Source organism: Belonocnema kinseyi, chromosome 8, assembly GCF_010883055.1.
Source record: "Belonocnema kinseyi isolate 2016_QV_RU_SX_M_011 chromosome 8, B_treatae_v1, whole genome shotgun sequence".
NCBI classification, from domain to species: domain Eukaryota; kingdom Metazoa; phylum Arthropoda; class Insecta; order Hymenoptera; family Cynipidae; genus Belonocnema; species Belonocnema kinseyi.
In genome coordinates, this window is record NC_046664.1 from 42,632,287 (window position 1) to 42,653,665 (window position 21,379).

Sequence of the window (21,379 nt, forward strand, 5' to 3'; positions counted from 1 at the left end):
AACACATTTATTAATTATATAAATCATTTTATACTAAAATATGTTTTTATTTCACGATGAGATAGAAAAAAATAAAAGTGTACAATTGAAAGAAAATCCTAAAAACAGTTATCACTTTACATATTTATTTTTAGACACGATAAACTTGTTTGAAACAGGTGCGGATCTACATGGTGGGGAAACCAGCGCCCCGCCCCCAGAATTTTTTCACTTCCTTTAACTTTTTTCTTTTTCGCGGGGAAAAGGAGAAAATGATTTTAAAAAATTGATATTTGAATGATTGCAAAAGATTATTTATAATAATCTTCAAATTTAATCATGACATTGTCCAACCGTCAATTTGACAATTTATTATAGCATACGTCACTTTTGACATAATATTTTAATTTCAGTATGTAACATGAACAATTAAGTTGCTCCGCATTCATTTAAATGCTTTGTAGTTGATTCTTAAATTATTATTTTTGTACTTTATATTTTAAAAAACGTGATGTATAATTTGAAAATTATTATTTTTAACCGTTTAGTTTTACGGACTTAATTTTATAATACTTCCATTTTTAACGATATTTGGAAGCTTATAAGAATAATTGAACCTTGACGGTTTATAATTTTTGAAGTTCTTCAGTTTTTAACAGTGAAAATAAGAGTGAATGTTTTTTAACCTTTCATGCTGCATGATAAGATACCCCTTAATAAATTTCATTATTTTTAAAACTTCTGTAATTCCAATTTAAAATTTTTATTTTTAATGCGCAATTCTTAAAAAGTTTAGTTTTTGAAATCTTGATTATCTATTTACAAACTTCTTAATTTCTAAATGCTTAGTCAGGTACATTATTAATTTTTTAATATTTATTTGGTCATGCTAGGTCCTTCAACCAGATAAAACTAGCTTAAAATTTACTCAGTGCTTTTTTAGAATTACGAAATGTTTACGGATATTAAATTTGGATATCATCAGTTTTGGAGGTTGCCAGTTTTTAAATTTCAATGCGGAAAAATAAAAATTCGGTAGGATTAGGAAAAGTAGACCTTAAAATTTTGAAAATTAAAACCCTTTAATTCTTGCAAATCCTATTAAAATTCCCACAATCTTATGAAAATACTTTTTATATCCCTTGAAATATTATAAAATCACTTTAAATCTTTACGATACGTTGAAATCAAATAACATCCCTTGAAAAATCCATGTTAAAGTCCTTTAAAAATATCCTGGAATCTGTGTCAATATCCTAAATCATATTTTTCCAAGAATAGCGTTTAAAATATTCTGAAATTCTAGAAAATTCTTTAAAACCGTCTACAACTTTTGAATTACTTAAAATCATTAGGCTCCTTGAAAAATCCTTCAAATTTTTTTAATAACTTATAAATTTCTTGGAATCGTTGGAAGTTTTATAGGCCCTTATATATTCTTGGTAATCTTTTAGAATACCCTTCAATTCCCTGAAAAACCTTTCAAGTTTTAGATTAAATGTGATGATATTCCTTTAAATATTTTGAAATATTTGAAGCCCTATGAAATTCTCTGAGATTCGGGAAAATTGATTAAAATACCTAGTTGAAAGTCTTTAAAATCCCGCAAAATTATTGAAAACCTCGGGAATCTTATAAAATTTCTTAAAAATCCTTTGAAATATTTCTAAATCTTGGAAATTTTCCAAAATCCCTTGGAGTCTTTTTCAATATTTTAAAATCTTATCAATCCTATGAAATCCTTTCAAATCTTTCGAAATTTCAGCAATTTTTTTAAGGAGCATATTAACCAACACATTTTCAATTGTCTTTAAATCTTTGAAATCTTACGAAATCCCATCACTTTTGTCAAATATTTTGCGGTTTTTAGAAACATTACATATAAAATGTGGAATCCATTGTATGTCGTAAAATCTTTCAAGTCCTCTAAATTTCCTTAAAAAGTTTTAAAGCTTTGAAATTTTCTTAAAATAATTCAAATCATTGGAAGTTCTATGAATCGTGAAATGTTTTGAACTCTATCACAAAAATTGGGTAGAATGGTTCTCAGGGCTAGTCTGCAAGACTCTTCTTGGGTCGGTTAGTAAGTTCAATTCTGCAACTGAACGCTATTTTTCACAAATACTTAATACTATATCCATTTTTGAACCCGAAAACATTTAAAAGAAAGAAAATCGGATTTTATCAAGCAAGGAAAAAGAACCCTAAGTTCGAAAAAGTCTGATAAAATTATTTGATTAATGAATGAATTAAAAATGATTTAATTTCAATTTTTAATACTTCAAATTAAGAAGAGTCGAAATCGTAGAATGTCAAGTAAAAAAGTTTTATATTTGCACAATTTTCAGTTTAAAATATTTGTAATTCAGCAATTTTAAGTTAAATGCCTCCGGAATAAACTCAAAATACCCAAAAAAAAATTAAGGCAATATTTAAATTGAACATTGTTTCAAGCATGAAACTTAAAACATTTTAATCTATATGTAGCGACAAATTTCAACTTCTTGGTAAAAAAATGCAAAAATTATGATTTTTTGAGGTAATTCACTTTGTGTTTAATTTTTTAAATATATTATATTTTCATGTAGATATATTAAAAACCGAGAAAAGTTCTCTGGCAAAAAAATTATGCCGAATAAAATCCTGCTGAAAGGAAATTTGTAACTATTAAAAAATAAACCATAATTTGCAATTAACTTTGAATATAACGCATACGGCTAAAAAAATGGTTTCAACTTTTTTAAACTAATACATAATTTAAGTGATGACGCCTGTAATTTTTGTTTAATTGTTATTGCTAATAAAAAATATTAGTTCAAAGCTTTTGCGGTTTTTTTCATGTATTTTACTCAATCATTTTTGAGACAGTACGTAAATTCATCCAATCGAGTTCTTCTCTATCTAAAGTTTCATTGTTTGATACAAATTTTGAAAAATTTTGAAATATAAAAATACTTTTATAAGAAATACATTTTTTCTGTTAAAAAAATATTTCCCAGGATTGGTTAAAAAAATAGAAGACATAAATTTAGATTTTTTTTCAACTGACGAATACTTTTCTTTAAATTCTAACTAGATCAAAAAAATATTTAAAAATTTTATTTGTTTAAAATTTACAAAATCCTATAGATCTAATAAGTTTTTATAAAAAAAATAATATGTTTTTGATCAAAGGATTTTTAATTTTTCTTTTGAATTATTCGAATATTCTAACTTTTAACTTTTCTTGCAATAATTAATCATTACTATATATACGAATTATTATTTTATTATGAAATCTCTATTTTTAGAACAGGAACAAAATCTTGTATCATTTTCTGTTCGCAGGTCACGAACCTTTCAAGAAATCTTTCATAGGATCAATTTGGCTCTTTGCAATCTTTTTCTTTCCAGCACTCTCAACTTTCATAAGTATTTTTAATGAAGGTATATTGGGAAGTTCTACAAATTATTTTCGAAATTTGTTTTGGGATGTGATGAATCAACGTGAAAAATCAGGAACCAAGCGAGGAGATACCATTGATTCATTGTTGCAAATAAAAAACGAGAGAGATCAATTAGATTTCGGTTAGGACATTCAATTTTTATTAATAAAATTTTTAACAGTGAAAATAATATTCTATAATAAATTTTAATGTTCCATTATAATTCAATTTTGAACTTTTGGAAACTGTCATATTTTTAAAATTTTAATCTTAAATCATTTAATTTTGAGATTCTTCGATTAAAAATAAAATTGTTCAATTTTTAGCGCTTTGAATTAAAAATGTAACAATTTCAACTCCTTTTTTAATGAACTTGTTCAATTTTTAAATTTGGAGTCTCCAGTTCAATTAAAAATTGTTCAATATATATTTTTTAACTATAAACGTATTTAATTCGAAATTATTAATGCTTGGTTCAAAACAAATTTGTATTTAATATTTAAAAATTTGTCAAATCATAGATTTTTGAATTGTTAGTGCTGAATAAACTTTACTATATAAAGTAATAAAAATAAAAGATTAAAGAAAGTAATACAAATTGTTTCTATAGAGATTCCCGATGACACACTTTTGGCGCAGCCTGTTATTTTTTCTATAGCTGGTACTGAGACCACTTCTATAACAATTGCACAAACACTTATGGAATTGGCAAAAAATCCTGTTCTTCAGGGTCAAGTGAGACAAAATATTAAAGAAGAGTTGGAAAAACATGGATTCACATATGAAGGCATTCAAGAAATGAAACTTTTATATCAAGCCATTTCTGAAACTATGAGGCTTTATCCTGCTGAACCTATTATTGACAGAGTTGCATTACAAGATTATAAGGTAAGATATTTAAATTTTTTATTCAAACTATTTTCTCCCTTCCAACTCCATGAAAATGTTCAAACCAAAATAAGTATCTCTTCCAGTATAGTGTTTCTCTTTCAACTCAATAATATTATTAAAAGTAAAAAAATTTCCTTTTCGAATTCAGAAAATAAACAAAATTAACCAAATTGCATCTCTCCCATTTTAATAAAAATGACAAAAACCAAAAAAAGGGCCTTTTCCAATTCAGAAACAGTTGAAAAACTAAAATGTCGTGCCTTATAACTCGATAAAACTCTTTAAAACAAAAAAGACCCTCTTCCATTTCAGGAAAAAAACTGAAACTCAAAATTTCCTCTCTTCCAACTAAATAAATATTTTAAAAATAAAAAATTATGTTTCCAATTCAGAGAAATTATTTAAAATAAGAAGTTCTCCCCTTCAACTGAATAAACATGATAAAACGAAAAAACGAAATTTTCTAATTCGCAAAAAATAGCCAAAATTTCGACAGTTCCAACTCTACACAAATCTTAAAAACTAAAAAAATTCCCCCTTTTCCAATTTAAAAAAAAATTAAAATCAAACTCCCTCCCATCCCACTCAATTAAAATAAAAAAATTTCTCTCTTGCAATTAATAAAAAAATTCATAAAATCATTGAAAAGTTAATAAAACTCTTAAAAATAAAAAATTATCCCTTTTCCAACTTATAAAAATTTGAAAAACAAAATTACCTTCTTTCCTACAATTCTTCTTTACAACGATAAAAATATATAAAAGTATCATGTATCTCTTTGGCAAGTAAACAAAATTTTAAACTGAAATTCTCAAAAATAAAAAATAAAATACGTTAAAATCATTTCTGACCGTTTTCAATTAGAACTGTGAAATTCAAACTTTCTTTGTAAATCAATTTTTTTGGTTTAAATTATTTAAATCTTAAGTCGTTCAGAATTATTAATCTTTCCACTCTTATTTATATACAAAATTCACAACTTTCACTTACACGTGAAATTTGTTTAAATTATATAATTAAAATTGTAACATTAAAAGTTTAAATGGGACACTTTGAAATTTTAACGATTCAAGATGAACAGACTAATATTGCTAAACATTAAAAAATTGATCTTTTGTTTAGTTAAAATATTTTAAAGTAAAATAATATTTGGAGAGGGTTTTAAATTGAATAAAAGCTGTTATGTATCTATTAATTTGAAATTATTTTAATATTGTAAATAGTTTATAAAATTTCAATTGAACATATGTATATTTCTTTAAATAATAAGATTTTTGAATTGAAATAGTTCAATTTCCAAGGTTAAATCTCTAAATTGCTTAATTTTGAACAGATTCAGAATCGCCTTACAAAATGAATCATTTAACACTCGAACTACAGTTCAATTTTTAAAATCATTAATTAATTTATATTTAAAACTCATCAGATTAAAATGCTTTTTATCCCAAATTTTCAATCGCAAGGACTTTTAATTTGTAATTGTCAAAATATTCTAAACTGTACTTTTAAATAATTTAAATTTGAAAACTTAAACATAACGAGATCCTATCAAATAAAATGTTTTTACTCGTTTCCATTTTCATTCATTTCATTTATAGATCAATTTGACCTATATCCTTCTTTACACAATCTGGATTTTTGCCGAGGATATCTTCACATATATTAAAAATAATAATATCATTTTAAAATCCTGTTGAGACTAATCTAATAACATCTTTTTTTATTAGATTCCTGGAACAGATATTGTACTGATAAAAGGTACAGCGGTTTATGCAGCACTCAATGGCCTTCATGAAGATCCAAGATTTCATAAAGATCCGTTAAAATACGATCCTGACAGATTCAGTGAGGAAAGAAAGTCTGATATTGTCCCCTGTACTTATATGCCTTTTGGAATCGGTCCCAGATCTTGCATAGGTTTGTATTTAAAAATTTTATTTAATTCTGATATTGAATGATAATAACAAGCGTATAAATAATTTTTTTATGAATTTTTGTAACAACTCTTTTACAATCATTAATCGCTAATACCATGTAAATCGAAATCTGCAGCAAAATTTGGTTCCGAAATATTCCACGATCCACAGTTTGTTGAAAATTTTTTGAAATCTTCACCAGTTAAATTTATCTTTTCAATATTTTCAAAACTTCTAAATATCTCCTAAAGTTACACGAGATTTTTCTTAAGTTTCGTAATCTTGCAAAGTTGAAAATTTTTGTTTTAGAATCTTTTATATTTGTTTCGAAATTTTAGTAAATCATTTGAAATGTTTGGAAATATTGATCAATTTTCTCTTAAAATTCATTTTTTTTTAATAAAAAATCATTTAAAGATTTCCAATTTTTTAAAGAAAGTTTTTTATTTTTTAGATTAAAAAATTAAACATTGTTGCTAAAATCTTTTGCATTCTTTTTTTTTAAATATTAGATTAAACTTTTTTTTAAATTTTTCCTACGAATCTTAAGTCCTATTTTATCATTTTGAAACCGCTCAAAATTCTTTAAGAGCTTCTTTTGCTAAATTTAGAAAACCTACAATTTGTTTGCAATTTTTTGAAATCTTCCCAAGATTTAAATTATTTTTGAATTTTTGAAAAACTTTTGAAACGTCTTAATATCATTTGAAGTAATTAGGGTTTCCTATATACTTTTTTGTCGTGAAAAATAAAAAAAATTATCTTAAAATTTTCAAGATTCTTTTTTCACTATTTTTAAATCTTCAAACCACGAATTAATTTTTTTATAAATAATAGTGTGATAACAAAGTCTTAAGAACAGAATTATTTACCATTATTGAAAAATAATAGTCAACTAAAATATTGACTTTTATCAGTAATGTTTAGAAACGTTTAGAAATAAATTTTATAATGGAATAAAATGACCTAGTTAGGAATTTTTATTCCCCGGCTCAATTTGTACTCCCGTTTAATTCCCGGGTTTGTTTAAATTTCCGCCTAGTTCCCTTTTTCCTAGATTAGTAGAGACACTTTATAATTTAATGACTGAATATTTATCATTAATCGTTAATAATTTTTAGGAGAAAGAGTTGGAATGCTGCTCACCGCAGTTGGAATAGCAACAATGCTACGAGACTACGAAGTTTCTCTAAACCCCTTGTATAAAAATGAATTGGATCCACGAGCAATTTTTGTTCTACCTTTAGATGGAGTTAATTTAGATTTCAAAAAAGTCTCAAATTAAGTTGAATAAGCTATTCCAAGGTTTCAAAAATAGTCTTTAAGTTTAAGTAAAAAAAATAAAAAATACAAATTTTAAGTAAACATTTACAAATATCACGTTTTAAAAGTTCTATTTAGTGTTTAAAATGGCAAATAAAAGAATCTTGAATAATTGTTTCAACGATTAAAATAAACTTAAGAAGGAAACCAGTAAGATATCTCTTATATTTTCGACAACTTTTAATATTTATGTGGGTTTGTGAAATAAAGATTTTACTTTTTTTTAATTTTTTCTTTTCTGTTCTCTATAATATCTTAGATTCTCAGATTTAAAAAACAATCTTTCATCGAATATCTTTAGAAATTAAAGTATAACAAAAAATCTTAAGTATCACAAGGTCTTCGTTAAAAAATATTTCCAATTCAAATGACTATTATAAATAGGACGATTTCCAAAATTTTGGAAAATTTCTAATTTCAAAGCTTTTATAGACGTCAAAATTTGAGTTTTTTTCCAAAATGAATATAGTTAAAAAAATGTGTTCTAGATTTCTTAACATTTCATTGTTCATTCTCATTTATTTTTTTATTTTTTAATATCGCGTTTGAGTCTCGAATCTATATTATTTGATTGTATTATTAACAATTTCCCCTTTTTTTTTAAGTGCAAAATTTCGGTAGTTAGAATTTTACCGCGAAGAATGACGTCATAAAGATATATTCAATTTTATTATGTCAATAAATAGTTCTTAAGAAACAGAAACTATTTTTCAAATGCACTTATAAAGAAAAAATTAGTTTTTACAAAGATATTAGCAAAACAGGGCAAAAATGGACCGAATGCCATGCATTTGGTCCCTTGTCTTCCCTTCAGAATTCAACAAAGTAAAGTTAGATGGTGATGAAGTGAAAATACCTAGACTAAAAATACCTAATCTATAATCTATGCGTTATGCGTGTGGTGAAAAATGCCGCGAGAGGGAGACGTATTCAAACTTTATTAAGAAAAAGATGTTTCTTCTTCATTAAAAAAATTATTTTTACTTGGAATATAATAATGAGCTACTAATTAATCAAAATATCTTTCAATCTCATTTCATACAACCCCCCCATCAGATTGAACATAGTTTCCTTTTCTATTGACAAATTTTTTGTTAAGGATTCAAGTTTTTGTTACAAATTCGTTTTTGTTGGTTAAATCCAACTATTGCTGATTTTGAAATAAAATCTTTTTTTGTTGAAATATTAACTATTATATTTTTCGTTAAAAATTCAACTCCCTCGTTCAAAGTCGAACTAATTTACTAAAAGTTGATTTATTTGGTGAAACCTTTTTTTTGCTAAAATTCAATTTTTGCAACTGAAAGTTTATTTATTTTGTTGAAAATTCAACTGATAAGTTAAGAATTAGCTTTTTTGTTGAAAATTCATATTCTGGGATTAAAAATTCAACTGTTTACTATAAAATGTGTCTTGTTGCCTTAAAAATTTAACCATTTCATTTCAAATGAAACAGTTTTGTAGAAAATGCGTTTTTTGTATTGAAAATTAATTCCCTTAAATAACAATTAAGCGCCTCTATTTTTGGTTTAAAATTGATGTTTTTAGTTCAACAATATTTTTCAAGTGAAAGTGAAGAATTAGTGGCATTAGCGAACAATTGTGAGAAAATAGTGTCTTTAGTGTCAAATATTATTAATAGTATGGTAAGTCCGAGGCCTGATGACCTCGCCCTGGGGTCAGGATAATAAACAATGATGGACAGTGATAAACATTGTGATAAGCAGTGATAAAATTGAAGAACAAGTGTTAACTATTGTTTTGAGTTTTCGGCTCTCCTAAAATATTTATCAAGTCATTCACATTCAAAGATACCATTTACGATAGTATTATAACAGATAAGATAGAATATGTAATACCTTTCTCCAACATATAAAGGATCCACAGTAAATCTCCAGAAGTATCAGTGTTAACGTCTAAATCAGTAAAATGCTCTTCCCGGGTTCGTCAATTTTCCTGAATTTTCTTTGCTTCGTGTTTATTTTTATATGCATCTACTTTTATTTCGGATAAAAATTAAGTTATTTAAAAAGAAAAGCAACCCCTTTGCTGCCCAATCGCTGGTTATTTGGTCGAATGTCTGCTGGCAATCTCCTCGGAAAACTTCATAAAAAAGCAGGAGATGAGCCATTCACTAGAATTTACATAATGCATAAACCATTTTTACTGACAACATATCCAGAGCTGATCAAACAAGTTTTTGTGAAGAATTTTCTAATCTTTCAGAATCGTTCTTTTTCCACCATAAAATCAAAGACCTTATTGCTAGCACTGGAATCTTTTCTATTAACAATCCAGAGTAAAAATATCTGAGAATGAAACTTTCGTTTCAGCTTTCTTCGGAATATATGTGAAATTTTCTTCGTCATCAGTTTAATGAGACTGGAGAAGTCAAAAATGTAGACTCTCAGAATGTGTCTATTAGATGTGTCACGGATGTTATATCTTCCCTTGCTTATGGAATGAGGACCAATTCTTTTGGAAATCATGAAGAATTTTTCAACTGTAGTAAGTAATGCACATATTATATCATCATTAAAGGAAAACTTCAGTGGAAAAATGTTTCATTTTTTTATCGAAACTTAAAAATCTTTAAATTTCGATTGACAGTGATATAGAACTTTTTCAAATTGCGCCCAAAATTAAATAACATTGAAATACAAAGCCAGAAAATAAAATAAATCGATCAAAAATGGTCTAAAATAGCATGCATTTTAACAAACTTAAGCAGTTTATTCCTATACATTTTTTTTGTTAATCACAATGTAAATGTAAAATGTAAAATTCCATGAGAATATTCAGTTTCCTGAGTTTTCGAGTAAAAATGGTGTTTTATTTATAAAATTGAAGGAACATAATTTTTAGCGATTAAAAATATTATTTTTCTAAAACAGGAAGGTAAATATGAATAGTAGTTCATAATTTAAAATATTCAAAATAAAAATCTCGAAAACGATAAGAGAGCAACACTTTTTTCGGACTAAGTCCTGATAGGCTTACCAGCACTCCATTAGGGCCCCAAAAGACTGACTAGATGATAAGATAGAAATTAATTTTTGTTTAATGTTTATTTTTCACTTTTGGTTATTTTAAACACCCAGGCTTTTTAGGAATATACAAAATTATATTTAGGTTTGATACATGGAATATTTCTTTTATATCGGACCAGTCAGGCCCCCCCTTTAGGGACCATAAATCTCTAACTAGAATAGACGATCTAGACAATGCCCTGACTAAACCTAAGTTCCTGAAATGTATAAAATTACCCCATAGAAGTTGTTTATTTTTTGTATTTTTACCAATTTTTGAAAAAATAGAGCAAATTATTACAAGTGGACTGAAATAGGAAGTATTTTAACGAACTTCAATAATTTATTTTTTGAACTGTTTGTTTTTAGTTCAGTAACGATGTAAAGAGTATGTTCTAAGATAATAATAAAGTTTCTGATCAAAGTAAAGAAAAATGTTTTTTTTTCGAAAATTGAATAAACATCGTTAAAATAGACAAGATAAACATCCGATAAGGATATATTTTTATAGATTTCAGGAAGTGAAACAATTTTGAACTTTGAATTACTTTTTATTTTTAATCCTTAAAAATGATATTTCATCAATTTTAGAGGTAAATCCGAGGGTAAACCTCAAATTGTCTTTACTCTGAAATTCAGAAACTTTAATAATCTCATGAAACATGTTCTTCACAATGTTACTAAACTAAAAACATACATTTTAAAATATATAATGTTCAATATCAAATCACTCAAAACTTTTGGAAGCTAAAATTTCTTGAAATCTTTTGAATTCTTTGGAATTACTTCAAATTATTGAAATCTTTTAAAAAGACCCACGTTGAAATTTCCTGAAATACTCGACAATTTATTTGAGCACCTTTTCGGATTTATAATCCCTTAAAATCATTGAAATCCTCGGAAATCTTATAAAATACTTTGAAATCTTTTAAAATCTAAAAACCTTATAGGTTTTATTTACTTTTCTTTCAATAGTTAAACTATTTTATTAAAATTACATTTTATTTATTGAAGATTAAACTAGTTTGCTGAAAATTCGTTTTTCTCTCTGCTTAAAAATTAACTTTTTAACTAAGAACTCACCTACTCCATTATTAGTTAAAAATTAATATTTTCTACTTGAAAATTTAACAGTTTGTTAGAAAATTTATGTATTCAGTGTACATTCGTCTGTTTTGTGAGACAATGAATTTTCTTGATAGGAAATTCATCTGTTTGATTTGAAGTTATAAAACTTTTTAAAAGTTTATTTTATTTTTGGAAGATCGATCTCTTTGGTTGAAATTTTATTTTAAATTCGCTTTTATTGGTTGAAAAACATTTTTTTCAACTATAAATTGAACAATTCCAGAAAATGTATCATTTTTAGTTCATAATTCAACTATTTAGCTTACAAATTCAACTTTTGTAGAAAATTCAACTTTTGGGCTGAACAGTCAACCGGCTTGGGAAAAAATTATATTCTTCGATAATAATTATTCTTTTTTCATTGAAACTTTGAGCTTTTGGTTAAAGGTTCAAGTTTTTTTAAACATTCATTTTCGTTGTTGAGGATTTATCAGCTTAGTTAAATTTCAACTATTAGGTTAAAACTTTGTTTAATTTGTTAAGAAAATTAAATATTTAGTTGAAAAATTGTAACTTATTTGTTAAAAATTCGTGCTTTTGGATTGAAAATTCAACTTTGACTAAAAAACGCATCTTCTGTCCTTGAAAATCCAACTATTTGCTTCAAAATATACCTGTTGTTTGGTTGAAATTAAATCTGTCTTGTTAAAAAGTACGTCTATTTGGATGAAAATTTATCTTTGTCGATTGAGAACTCAACTATTTGGTTACGAATTCGTCTCTGTTGATTAAAAGTTAAACTACTGGTTAAAATTTAACTATTTTTATCGTTCTTTGAACTCGAAATCTTAAGCGTTTCATAATCAATTAATTATGGTTTAATTAAAACATTAATTTGATTTAAAAGAATTTACTTCTCTCTTATTCCCTTATCTTTGTGAAAAAATCACTCCATTTCCTCTGTTTTGAGAGCATTTCGGACTGTGAAGTCTGTTAAAATATTCTGTAAAATTTCCAGCTTTTTATCTTAATATTTTTGAAGTATTACAAATGATCTTGAATGTTTAACAAAAATATTATTCTTTAGCCTATAAATGATCAAAATTCCAATTTAGGCAGTGGTTATTATTATTAATTCGGTTAAGAATTCCTTTTTGTTTGTTCAAAATTTTCTTCTTTGGTTCAAAATTGAATTATTTTATTGAAAATTCTATAAGTTTGTTAAGCAGACATACTTCTTGATAGATGATTTAACTATTTTGTTGAAACTTCGTTTTTTAGCTTAAAAATTGAACCATTTTATTAAGATTTTTTCCTTTCTTGCCTAAAAAATTTGTTGGTAACAATTTCAACTATTTTCTTCAACATTCATCTTTTTTGTTTTGAAAATTAATTTATTTCTGTAGAAATTTTACCTTTTTTGACGAAAAATGCAACTGTCTAATTAAAAACCATACTGTTTGGTTGGAAATTAATCTGTTTTAGTTATGGAATCAAATATTTGTTGTTGAACATTCAACTTCTTGGCTGAAAGTTCAAATACTTCATTAAAAGTAAATTTTAAAATTCAACTCCCTGGTTAAAAGTTGAACTAAGTTTAAACTAATAAAGTTCATTTACAGTGAAACTCTTCTATACCGCCGATTTTGGGGCTGACGGTGGGTGTGAACAAACCCATTATAGCTCGCTCTACTTTTGTTTGTTCACGCACAGCGTCAATTCTCGGAAGGGCTATAGAAGGGAGGGCTATTGAAAGGTTTCACTGCATTTGGTGTAACAATTTTTTTTTGCTAAAAATTAATTTTTGTAACTGAAATTTTATCTATTTTGTTAAAAATTCAAGTGGTAGGGTAAGAATAAACTTTTTTGTTGAAAATTCATATTTTCGCTCTTGAAAATTCAACTGTTGGTATAAAATAACTATTTCTGACTTGGAAATTCAACTATTTCATGAAAAATAAAAACATTTTGTAGAAAATTCGTTTTTTATATTAAAAATTTATTTCTCTTAAATAAAAATTAAACTTCTCCATTTTTGGTTAAAAATTTATATTTTTAGTTCAAAAGTTCAACTATTAGGTTAAAAAACAAAAATTTTTATTTAAAAATTAATTTTTTTGTAGAAGATTAATCTTCGTGTTAAAACTTCATCTTTTTGTTTGAAAATTTAACTGGTTGAAAATTCAATTTTTTGTTCAAAAATTGTTTTCAAGTCAAAGTAAAGAATTAGTGGCATTAGCGGACAATTATGTGAAAATAGTGTATTTAGCGTCAAATAGTATCAATAGTGTGGTGAGTCCAAGGCCTTATGACCTCGCCCTGGGGTCAGGATAATAAACAGTAATGGACAGTTATAAACAGGGTGATAAGCAGTGATAAAATTGAAGAACAAGTGTTGACTATTGTTTTGAGTTTTCGGCTCTCCTAAAATATTTATCAAGTCATTGACATTCAAAGATACCATTTACGATAATATTATAACAGATAAGATAGAATATGTAATGCTTTTCTCCAGCATGTAAAGGACCCGCAGTAAATGTCCAGAAGTATCAGTGTTGAGGTCTAAGTCATTAAAATGCTCTTCCTGGGTTCGTCCATTTTTCTGAATCTTCTTGGTGCTTTTGCGTTTATTTCTATATCTATTCACTTCTATTCCGGATACAAATTACGTTATTGGAAAAGAAAAGGAGTCCGTTCGCCACCCACTCACTGGTTGTTTGGAAACTTCAAAGATGCCATTCTTGGTCGAATTTCTGTTGGTGATCTCCTCGGTAAACTCCACAAAGAAGCAGGGGATGAGCCATTCATTGGAATTTACATAGTGCATAAACCATTTTTACTCATCAGAGATCCAGAGCTGATCAAACAAGTTTTCGTGAAGGATTTTCAAATCTTTCAGAATCGTTATTTTTCCGCTGTCAAATCTAAAGACCTTATTGCTAGTACTGGAATATTTTCTATTAACAATCCAGAATGGAAATATCTGAGAAATAAGCTTTCGCCAGCTTTTTCCAGTGGAAAGCAAAAGAAACTTTTCTCATTAATGATAGAGTCTTCAGAAAATATGAGAAATTTTCTTTGTGCTCAGTTTGACGAGACTGAAAAAGTCAAAAATGTAGACTCTCAGAATGTGTCTATTAGATATGTCACGGATGTTATATCTTCCCTTGCTTATGGAGTGAGGACCAATTCTTTTGGAAATGATCACGAATTTTTCAACCGTAGTAAGTTGTGCACATATGATATCATCATCAAAGGAAAAGTACAATTAAAAAATGTTTATTTTTTTATTCGAAAATTTAAAATCTTCAACTTTAGATTGACACTGATATTGCATTTTTTAAATTGCGTTCAAAATTAAGCAATATTGAAATACAAAACATTCCACCTTTAATCTCGGTTAATTTCAATCCAAAAGTAGTTGCACATCCATTATAAGTGTTTCGGGGATACCACCGTTTATTTTAAACCAAGAAAGAAAAAATCACAATACGAATTTTTGAGAATAACGATTTTTTTACTTTTTATGTTCAAAAATCTTATTTTTCTCAAATACGACGCCAAAATATAAATAGTAGTTTATCACTTAAAATTGTTGTCCTTTCTAAAATCTATCCAATTCTTCCCTTAATACATGTTTATTTGGTTTATTACAACCAATTTTTCCAGAAAATAAAACAAATCGATAAAAATGGCCTAAAATAACATGTATTTCAACGAATTTAAACATTTTATTTCTTTAAATATTTTTTTTTGTTTTGTTTAAACACAATGTAAATTTCCATGTAAATATTGAGGTTTCGAAGAAAAAAATTGTATTTTATTTATGAAATTGAAGGAAAATCATTTTTAGCGATTGAGACTCTTATTTTTCTCAAACAAGAAGGCAAATACGAGTAGTAGTTCATAATTCAAAATTGTTTCCCTTCCTGAATTCGATAAAATTATTCAGTTCATATATATTCAGAGGAAGTCTTCTGTTTTATTCGCGTTATTAATAAAAAGAATATATAAATTAAGTTTTAAAGAAATAAAAATAATACAAATTTTCGCAATAAAAATCTAGATATCTCGAAAACAATAAGAGAGCGACACTTTTTCGGGGAAAGTTCTGAAAGGCTGAGAGAAAAATTAATTTTTTTTAATGTTTATTTTTCACTGTCGGTTATTTTAAACACCCACGTTTTTTAGGGATATACAAAATTATATTTGGGTTTGATGCATAGAATTTTTTTTGTATCGGGCCAGTAACCCCCGATTATAGACCATAACTCACTAACTAGGTTAGACAATCTAGACTCTAGACAATGCCCTAACTGGGCCTAAGTTCCTGAAATGTAAAAAATTATCCAATAACAGTTGTTTATTTTTTGTATTTTTACCAATTTTTGAAGAAAAAAATATATAGTAAATCAATACAAGTGGACTGAAACAGTACGTATTTTAACGAACTTGAACATTTTATTTGTTCAAATATTTGTTTTTAGTTCAGTAACCATGTAAAGAATATGTTCGGAGAAAATATTAAGGTTCTTGACCTTCAAAGTACATTAGAAATTGGTTTTTATGTCGCAAATTGCATAAAAATCGTTTTTAACGATTAAACATCGTTTTTAACGATTAAAAATCTCTTTTTCTCGTGAAAGTTGCAAAATATAATTAGTATTTTACAATTTTAAATTGTTCCCCTGTCTGAATTCTATAAAATTATCGCCTTACGATTAATTTAACTAATTTCAACATTTTATATCTTTAGATGTTTGTGTTTAGTTCAATAACTATTAGTTTTTTACTTTTTTTTGAAAAATTTTTTAAAATACGCCAGATAAACATCCGGTAAGGATATATTTTTATAGATTTCAGGAAGTGAAACAATTTTGAACTTCGAATTACTTTTTATTTTTAATCCTTAAAAATGATATTTCATCAATTTTAGAGTTAAACCTCAATTTGTCAATTGTTACTAAACTAAATACAAACGTTTTTTTATATATAATATTGAATTTCAAATCCTTTCAAACTTTTGAAAGATAAAATTTCCTAAATTATTTTAAATTCTTTGGAATTTCTTCAAATTATTGAAATCTTTTTAAAATGAGGACATATATTTTACATGCTTTAAAGTCTTTAAAATCCGTTGGAAATCTTAAATGTCTTTTGAAATCCCTTGAAAATTTTTAAAGCTCTCAAAAATTTCTTCGGGTTTTCAAAACTAACTCTGATTTACCTTAAAATATTATAAAATATTCGAAAACCTACAATATAGCCCTTAATCCTTATGAATGAATTACTTGAAATCCATTAAAATATTATAAAACCCCGTGAAATTTCATGGTATCCGATGATATTTCCTGAAATACTAAAAAATTTATTTGAATATCTTGTGAGTGTCATGTGACACTTATCGAGTTGTGTAATACAGTTTTTCACAACAACAAAATTAAATCATAGCATATGTTCAAAATATTGAACTCATCGTCACGGATTTTCATGAAAACTTTTTCAATATTTCGTATAATTTTACCTAGTGTTAAAATTTGTTATCTTTGTTACGATAATTAATAATTTGCTTGTTTAATTATATTTAATTTTTTTTGCAGATCGTGAACCATTGGAGCCCTCTCGCATAGGATCATTTATGCTCTTTCTAGCCTTCTTTTTCCCAGTTCTCACTATTTTCACAACTTTTTTCGATAGGGGTATATTGGGAAGTTCTACTAAATATTTTCGCACTCTGTTTTGGGATGTCATGAACCAACGCGAAAAATCAGGAAACAAACGAGGCGATGCCATTGACCCTTTGTTGGAAATAAAAAACGAAAGAGACAAGCTAGATTTTGGTGAGGGCATTCAATTTTCGTTCATTTACTTCCTGACCCTGCTTAAATTATGTTAGGGTCTTCTAGTCATTTCCGACATTTTTTTCCTAAAATTATATATTTTCTGAAAAAAATCTTCTTTTTAGCTACTAGAGAGATCGAAAGAAGAATTCTTTTTCAGAAATAAACGCATTATTTCATCAGGTTTTATTGGGTATTACAAGTCAATTTTTTCAAGGAATCTGTATTATCATCAGAGAATAACAGAAATTCTTCAAGTCTTTTCAGACTAGATGGATCTATGAATTGAATTTTTTTTTAAATACATTTTTTCTGAAAAAGATCTTCGTTCCGCTGGGAATCGAACTACAAGTTACACATTAGTTCACCTTTCAAACTAAAAAGATGCATTTTCAACAGAGAAGATTAATTTTCTGCTAAATAAGATGACTTCGTTCTCGACCAAATACATAAACTTTTAACCAAATAGTTCAATTTTAAACAAGATGATTAGTTTTTTACCAACAAATATAAATGTGTCACAAATTGCATACATTTATAAACAAAATTTAAGCTAAAAAAGATTATGTTTTAACCAAAAATGGAACCGTTTAATTTTAATGAAAAAATAATTTCATTTAAAAACATTGATTTTTAATAACAAAAACAAACAAACCTTCATCAAAGCAGTTTAATTTTCGACCAAAGAGATGAATTTAAAAATAAAACTATCAATTTTAGGCCAAAACAATTATTTTTCCAGAAAGCAGTTCAACATTCAGTCTAAAAAAGATTTTTATTGTAAATCAAAAACAGGTGAATTGAAAAAAAAACGAATTTTCACCAAGAGTTGAATTTCCGAACAAGAAAAGTTTTTTCAGTCAATAAAGAAAAAAGCATTCATCCGAAATTTTGAATTTACATGACAAGAAGACGAGCTTTCTACAAAACAATCTCGATCTTCTGTTTGTTGCAGTTGAAATTTCAAACAAAAAGATGATTTTTCAACCAAGAAAATTAATTTTCTACTAAAAAAGATGAATTCTCAACAAAATGCATACATTTTTAATAAAATAGTTGAATTATAACGCAAAAGATTAATTTCGTATCAAAAAAGACAATTTTTCCACACATTACATAAATTTTAAAACAAAAAAGTTGAATTTTTAAACTAAAAAAGAACACTTAAAAAATTAAATAGTTCCATTTTAAGAGAAAAAACGCGAATCTCTACAAAGTAGTTGAATTTTTCACCAAAGAATACAAATTTTAAAAAAGTTATATTTTAACCAAATAGTTTAATTTTCAACTAGATAGATCATTTTCAGTTGAAAATTTGTTTTTAAACAAAAAAATTAACCTTGAATAAAGCAGTCATATTTTTAACCAAAGAGATGAATTTTCAGCCTAAAAAATGAATTTTAAATGAAAAATGTAATAGTTCATATTTCAACCAATAAAGATTTTTATTTTAAATGAAAAACAATTAAATTTATCAAATAAAGGCGAACTATGAACAAAATACTTGAATCCTTAACAAAAACAGATTACTTTTCAAATAAACAGTTGCATTCTTAACCAAAAAAATTGATTTTTTAGCAAGAAAACCGAATTTTCAACGAAATCCATCAATTTTCAACCAGCTGGGTAAATTTTCAAGCAATAGAATTAGTTTCTTTTACTAAAAAAGACTAATGTTTAACAAAATACATGAATTTTCAACTAATAAGAAATGCAACCAAAACTGAAAGTTATATTTTCAATCGAAAAAATAATTTTAACTAAAATAAAAACTTACTTTTAACAAAATAGTTAAATTTTTATTCATAGAAATTAATTTTCGAGATGCCCATACGAATTTTCTAAACGCAAAAAATGTTCAATAAAAAAGTTTATTTTCAGCCGAAAGTGTTGAATTTTTTACCAAAAAATATTAAACTTTTAGAAAAAAGAGATGAGTTCTCAAACTAAGAGGACGGATATTCAACAAAACAGTTGCATTTTTTAACTAAAATGTTGAATTTTCACGCCAGTATGACTTACTTTTAACAAAACAGTAGCATTTTCAGCCAAAAGGGATGATTTAACCAATTTGTTTAATTTTCAACAAAATAATTTAATTTTGAACCAAATATTTAAAACAATTTTTACCCAAAAAAGAACAATTCTTAACCAAAAATGTAATAGTAGACTTTTAAAACGGAAAGAATTAAATTTCAAACCAAAAATAATTAGTTTTTCTTATTGGGATCTGTTAATTCAGTTTCCATTTGAGTGTAAATACGAGAAAAAAGGGAGGAACAGTGAAGTTTGCTAAAAATAAATATTAATTTTAATCACTTATTGACTAAATAATAATAATTTAAACAAAATTTAAAGTACATTTTTAATACATACATTTCAAATATCAGGTTCGAGTACTGGACATTTTTCTAAGAAAATAAAGTTAATTTTTCATTGCACAGTCTTGTTGATTTCGGATTACGCACTTTTAAATTCAGATTGAACAAAGTAGGTTCGACTAAGCAACATTTAAGTTTTCAAAATTAATAAAATTGTACATTAGTAAAACTAAATATTTATTGTATTTTATTTTCTAAAGCTAATTTCATTAATGTGCCCCGTTTTTTAATTAACGTAATTTATGCCTGGTTCCTTCTCAACATTGAAATAGACAAGTTAATTTAATACACTGAATAAACAAAGTTTTATTGTAATAAAAATTATTTCTTTAGAAATTCCCGACGATACACTTTTGGCGCAGTCTGTTAATTTATCTTTAGCCGGCACTGAAAGCAGTTCTGCAACAATTGCATTAACGCTTATGCAACTCGCGAAAAATCCTGTTTTCCAGGATAGAGTGAGAAAAAACATTCAAGAAGAGGTGGGAAAACACGGATTCACATATGAAGGCATTCAAGGCATGACATTTTTATATCAGGCGATTTCTGAAACTATGAGGCTTTATACTGCAGTGCCAATGCTTGATCGAGTTGCATTACAAAATTATACAGTAAGATATTAGAATTTCTTATTAAATTAGGTTGTTAGGTATTTTCATCAAAATATGTACGTATGGGGTTTTAAAAAATGTTTTTGGAAACTAAAATAAAAAAGTCTCTCATTCAAAAAATTAAAATTTAGAATTACGTACTCAATTATCTACTGTAAAATAATTTTTAATCTTTTCCGTTAGTTTTTTAGCCAAATAGTTGAATTTAGAACTAAAAAGATCAACCTCAAACACAAATAAAAAAGTTAAATTTTCCGTCAAAAAATTAATTTTCAAGGCTAAAATCATTTTTAAAGACAGAAGGAAATTTTCAACTAAAAAAGGATGAATCCACAGCAAAGTAAATGAATTTTCAACAACGTAGTTCTTTATACCAAACAGACAAATTTTCAACAAAAAAGATGATTTTTCTTCAAAAAAGTTAAATTTTTAAACCGAAAATATTATTTTTTTATGAAAAAGTCGAATTTTCAACTAAAAGGTAAATTTGTCAACTAAAAATATTAATTTTTTGTACAGCAGTTGAATTTTCCACAATAAGGTTAATTTTTAACCAAATAATTGAATTAAACAAAAGGAGATTTCAATTGAGCCCCTGGATGCAATAACTCGCTGAGCGCTCGAAAACGCGTAAAAGTATTGTCTGCGCGGTGACATTACGAGTCAAAATCAAAAGTCCGAATTTGGAAAAATGAAAAATACTGCTCGATAGCTTTTTAAAAATGAATGCATGTACCCGTTTAAACTTTTTTCGTAAACATTATAGTTTCCGTTAAAAAAAATAAAAACTGATGATTTTTGAATCGGAAAGTTTAAGCTTCCTCAGACTATTATTTATATAAAACCTAACGGGTTGAACACAAACGTGCAGCGCGATGTGATTGAATTTCGCACGGGCGAGCTCCGCAGGGTATCG

General features: G+C 26.4%; 1 protein-coding gene across 1 annotated transcript in view; it reads left to right on the plus strand.

The window, feature by feature from the left end:
• Positions 1–21,379, plus strand: part of LOC117178462 — a 36,040-nt gene that overhangs the window by 9,827 nt on the left and 4,834 nt on the right. The window contains exons 2-9 of the mRNA XM_033369889.1: positions 3,307–3,546; positions 4,015–4,292; positions 6,023–6,212; positions 7,333–7,484; positions 9,907–10,042; positions 14,199–14,855; positions 17,232–17,471; positions 20,186–20,463. Coding sequence (XP_033225780.1) covers positions 3,307–3,546; positions 4,015–4,292; positions 6,023–6,212; positions 7,333–7,484; positions 9,907–10,042; positions 14,199–14,855; positions 17,232–17,471; positions 20,186–20,463 — 2,171 coding nt within the window. The remainder of the gene's footprint in view (positions 1–3,306; positions 3,547–4,014; positions 4,293–6,022; positions 6,213–7,332; positions 7,485–9,906; positions 10,043–14,198; positions 14,856–17,231; positions 17,472–20,185; positions 20,464–21,379) is intronic.